At 39.2% G+C, this 5255-nt stretch overlaps 1 protein-coding gene across 1 annotated transcript in view; it reads left to right on the top strand.

Annotated features, from left to right (window-relative positions):
• The first annotated feature begins 1791 nt into the window (after window positions 1-1791).
• LOC137970766 (uncharacterized) overlaps window positions 1792-5255 on the top strand; it is a 19807-nt gene continuing 16343 nt past the window's right edge. The window contains exons 1-2 of the mRNA XM_068817328.1: window positions 1792-2067; window positions 2706-3245. Of these exons, the coding sequence (XP_068673429.1) occupies window positions 2957-3245 (289 nt within the window). The 5' untranslated portion in view covers window positions 1792-2067; window positions 2706-2956. The remainder of the gene's footprint in view (window positions 2068-2705; window positions 3246-5255) is intronic.

The following is a 5255-nucleotide window of genomic DNA, read 5'->3' as shown; positions in this document are numbered from 1 at the left end:
ATATGGTCTTGTGAAAAACATCATTCATCCAAGCAGACGCCGGAAACGATAATTTTTAACCGGTGAAATTTCATCCGGCTTTCGCGTCGCTGATTGGCTGTGACCAAAAACAAAACTATTTTTCATCATTGCCATGTATGTGAATTAGAGTTGAACAAGCAAAGGAAGAGAATAGACGCTCTGGAAACCGACACCCAGGCTAGGCCACCTCCTAAAGGTCCAGACATCACAAAAATCTCAAAGAATTTTCCGGGTAAGTTTCATCTTGTTGTAAAGCTGGCCTTACTGACATCGAAACATGGAAACACAAGGTAGCGGATGGGGATTGCAATAACTTGCATATTTATTTGGTAATCAACTTTCCGAAATTAGTATTGATATTTCACATCCATGTTACGGAGCGTCAAATGAAATCGTTTCATTGTCAGAAAGTAAATGCGCGCCCCAAGAAATTTGTGGCTACCGACTACCCCTGAGTATCTCCAAGTCACTATTGAAGAACACATCTTTTAATTAAATCCCTAGTTGATCAGAGCATAGTTAATCGAGGGACTGGTTATGAAATCTTAGAACCTTCAAAAGCGAGAACAATGTCGCAATCGATGTTGAATTGACCGTGACCCTGCACAATCTTTTGTTTTTGCTTCGCACGGGTTTGCAAATTAGTTGCGCGTAATTTAATCGAAGGATTTGATTGATTATCTTCTTGAAAAAAAGGTGTGTTTTGTGCAGGGTCAAGGCGAAAAATACGGACAAAACATGAAACAAAGGAACTTGTCGAGTTTCATAACCATCTCCATGCATTAACTATGATCAGAGAGGATCTAAAATTATAGCTGGTCAGGTATTTCAGAAACAAAAGGCGACGTGATTTTTGCCTTGGGTGCTGGATTGTTGCCGTTTGCATTTCGATTGCGAGGCTGGCCGCGAACTTTACATTTATTTTGTACACCAATTATGATGATAAGCTAGGAATACTATAACCTCGCAAAAGGCGAACGCGGGGAAAGTCCTCAACAGCAGGATTTCAGTTGTCGAAAAGAGTTCAAAGTTTTTGATCTTTTGCCTTATATTAGCACCAAATAAATTGTTTGCTAGCGTCCTGTCTAGTACTGGGGAGATGTTTGAAGATATAGGTCAGATCAAGGAGAGCCAATTTTATGACATAAATTTGACAAAGAAATACACGATGTAACCGACAAATTGTTAAATGGATAATTAAAAAAAACAAGTTTCCCTTGAAGAAATTGAGACCCTCTTTATTTGCATTGTAAAGTGAGTTGACAGAACAAGAGTTTCATATGCGTGCGCAGGTTTTTGCGTTTGTTTTAAGTTCTCGCTTGCTGTAAGATTTCTTAGCTGCAATGCGTTTTTTTGCTTTATCATTTCGGTGTTTCTTTTTAGAATTTCTGGGCAATACCATCCACCGGAATAGGCGCCACATTTATTCAACCAAGAACGAAACGGAAAACAAACAAACACCAGGCGGGAGATTGAAAACTGATCAACTGTTATTACTGAAACTTTGTCAGACAAACATCGACCAATGTTTGACAGGTCTCCCAGGCCCTCCCGGTCCACCTGGCCTAAGAGGAGAAAAAGGCGTTAGAGGACGAAGGGGACTGAAAGGACGAACCGGAAACAAAGGAGATAATGGCATCATGGGATCACCAGGAAAAAGTGGAAAGCAAGGAATCATGGGACCGTCTGGGCCCAAGGGAGAAAATGGACAGAAAGGACAGAAAGGCGACACGGGAACCGCAGGCATGCAGGGAGCAAAAGGATAGCCTGGTGAATCAATTGCAGCTCCCTCTACAGCTATTTCGCCGGCAAAGTTAACAGTTAATGAAGGGAAGACAGCCTCTTTCCAGTGTTCAGTCAGCGGCAATCCAAAGCCTGCAATAAAATGGAGTAAACTGAAAGGGCAGTCAGAAATAAGTTTGTCAGAAGTCTCAGAAGGAAAGTTGCTTTTGCGAAACGTCGCTGGAATACACTCGGGTGCATACAAGTGTTCAGCTTCAAACATCTTGGGACAAGCACAAACAGTGGCACAGCTTGTAGTTAACGGTAAATTTATCTTTGTTAGCCTTTTTTATTTTTTAACAGGTGAAATAGAACTACTCAGAATATTAAAACGAGGCAATCATACCGGCTGTATAAGAATAAGATTTATTCAGGCTTGATTCTGTAACAAGCAACATTCGTCCATTTCAACACAACAGATATTGAGACTATCCTTGTTTGGTGTTGGTAGCATTAAGTAATCAAAGCAAAACCCTTTTAGTATTTTATTGATGAAAGTAAATAGCTCTTGCAATCGGCCGCTGACCCTAAGTACGACTGTCTTAGTGTTGTCTCAACTAAATAAGAACAGTTTGCACAAAAAAAGATTATTCGCCACTCTCAGAACATGTAGAGCAACCATTAAGTCAAATTACGTGTCATTTTGTTGAAATTCGGTTTTATTCTTTATCTATGCTTCACATTAGTGTCTGCGCGAATGATTCTGTGATAAGCTACTCTGCGGTAACCTTACCAGCACAAATTAAATTACACTTCTTTAATTTGATTGCTTCTTTGGTCCTATTTCTCGAAAAAGTTTTCCCTCCATCCTAGAGTAGTTGGCAACGGACATAGCTACGTGGTACTTTTTTGAGAACATGACCAACATCGATAACTAGAGTTTCTCAACTCTCTTGTTTCAGTTCATCCTCGGATTTCACTCAATCCGGGTCCTCGTTACGCTATTCAAGGAAGGACCTTCACTCTACCAACCTGTCACGTGACTGGATTCCCTGCACCAGTTGTGACGTGGAGAAAATCATCCGGACAGTTACCCCAGGGAAGAGTGAAGTACATCAACAACACACTGCAAATTCTACAAGTTCGCAAAGAAGACTCGGACTTTTATTTCTGTTCTGCATCAAATCTTCTAGGAAGAGCTGAAAAGAAAACTATGTTGGTCGTGGTCTCGCTTCCTCAGTTTACGATTAAACCTCCTTCCAAGATTGCAATGAGCGCAGGCTGCAGTGTGAGGTTAAATTGCAGCGCAACTGGAGATCCACAACCAACCATCACCTGGAGGAAACAAGATGGTCAGTTGCCAGTTGGACGAAGCCAGCAAATCAATGGCACGTTAACTATCACAAATCTTCAAACGAGTGACGCGGGGAATTACTTTTGTACCGCTACAAGTGCTGGAGTATTTGATGTGGAAACGGTTGCCACTTTGGAAGTTCGGAAAGGTGGGCCAATTTAGTAATTGAAGTGCCACCGTGCGGCTTATTTGTTGCTCATAATGTAGTAGAAAAGTAAATATAAATCACGTTTCTCGTGTGCCTTTGCATTGAGTTACATAAGGACGTGGGATTTTCTTGAGGAAGCTAGAGAAGTGTTAAGAGAAGCAGAGGCCGTGGGGATGTGCTTCCCTTACGTCTTAGGTGTTCTTTTTCCGGTGTTCTTCACAAGTTAAGTCAAACGAAGTCTATTCACTAAACCCGCTTCACTTCTCTCCGGCCTCCGGCTTTATTTTGAACTTAAAAATACGAACTTGAAATGAAAAGAAATGCCAATCATTTACCTTATGCCTTGTTGTGGAGAATGAAAAGGTACATTATTAATTAAAATGATAATAGTAATTATTATTATACTACATCTGGATGCCAGATATGAATTTAAAGCACAACCTAGGCGGTGCAACCGTAACTAGCCGTGTCTTTGGATACCCTAAAACTAAATAAAACTAATAAAATAATGTCTATCAAATACCTTCTGTAGGATCTTGTATAGCCCTATTATCTGTATCTGTGTGTTGTTATTTGGGACTCTCTAGCATAAGATCTTGGAGGATCTTGCAATGTTTAAACTACTGTACAAAACGGATTTCTGTATTCGTCTCAGCACCTCTCGGATACCCGCCTAGGACGTCCATTCTGATATTAATTTGGTTTATCTGGTAGCCCGGGTATTGCTAATTATCATCATCATCATCATCATTATCATCATCATCGTCATCATTATTATTATTAATATATTGTTATTATTATTATTATTATTATTATTATTATTATTATTATTATTATAATTATTATTATAATAGAACATAGGGCTCAATTCTCTTCGGGCCGGTTGACGATGATATCCCTGAATCGGTGTACTCAGATATAAATGGTGAGATGGAAATGCAGGCTGCATTAAGAACAAAGGGATCAGGGGGGCCATGCGGGGTTGACGCTCAATTATCCTTTAAGCTGTGGTGACATTGTGACGTAGCTTGGATGCATTACAGAAATATAATGAACTCGGTATGACAAATCAGTTTCCAAGCTTAAACTCGGATATTTTACAAGAATGAGTGCATATATTTATTTTAGCTACGCTTATCAAGAGATCACAGGGTGATCGTTATTTGGAGCTGAGATCTTTGCACCAACAGAAAGCTAACCAATTATCCATAATACGAATAAATGGCTGAACGATCATCAAACGTGAAGACAAACGGACGAGAGAAAGGAAATATATATATATTTTTTTGTACAAATAAAAGCTGTCAGTCGAATGTTATTTTGTTGCGTTGCAGCATTTGGGATAGTCGAAGTAGGGGTATAGTCAACAAAGCTCAGTTGTTCAAAGCCCGATTAAGCTGGCATACTACAGTTTTCCGAAGAAAAAGATCAAGGTTTTGGAATCTGTGAAATCAAAGCAACAGGAAGTCTCTTCTGAAGTGTTAGTCACAATTGATGTAAAATGTAATTTTACCGAACAAATAAATGCCAATCAGGGGAAAATGCTAAACATAGTGACCGAGCTCCTGGAGGGGGGACTGGAAACTAGACACTTAAAAGGCCTTTTTCTCGAAAACCAGCCGTACAACCCCACCTCAAAATCTCACGATTTCCGAAAGCGAGAAAAAATAATTATATGGAGAAAGAAATAGTTAAATTTGCCAAACAGGTTTTTCACAAATGACAAAAACGTCGATTTTCGTCTATTTTAATAATAACTGAAAAACTGTCTTATAGAACTTTTTGAAAAAATGTTGACGGTTTTGTCTACATGTTGTTTACTAATTCGCAAAATTTTAACCCTGGTTGTATGGCTAGGTTTTGAGAAAAAGGCCTTTGAAATTTCTAGTTTCCAGTCCCCCCTCCAGGAAGTCCGTCACTATATTAAGCGTTTTCCCCTGATTTGTATTTATTTCTTTGGTAAAATTACATTTTGTCTTCATTTGACATAAAATCATATTTTAACGATTT

This window comes from Montipora foliosa, chromosome 9, assembly GCF_036669935.1.
Source record: "Montipora foliosa isolate CH-2021 chromosome 9, ASM3666993v2, whole genome shotgun sequence".
NCBI lineage: Eukaryota > Metazoa > Cnidaria > Anthozoa > Scleractinia > Acroporidae > Montipora > Montipora foliosa.
The sequence above is the reverse complement of the archived record's forward strand: the minus strand, read 5'-3'. Positions and strand labels throughout refer to the sequence as shown.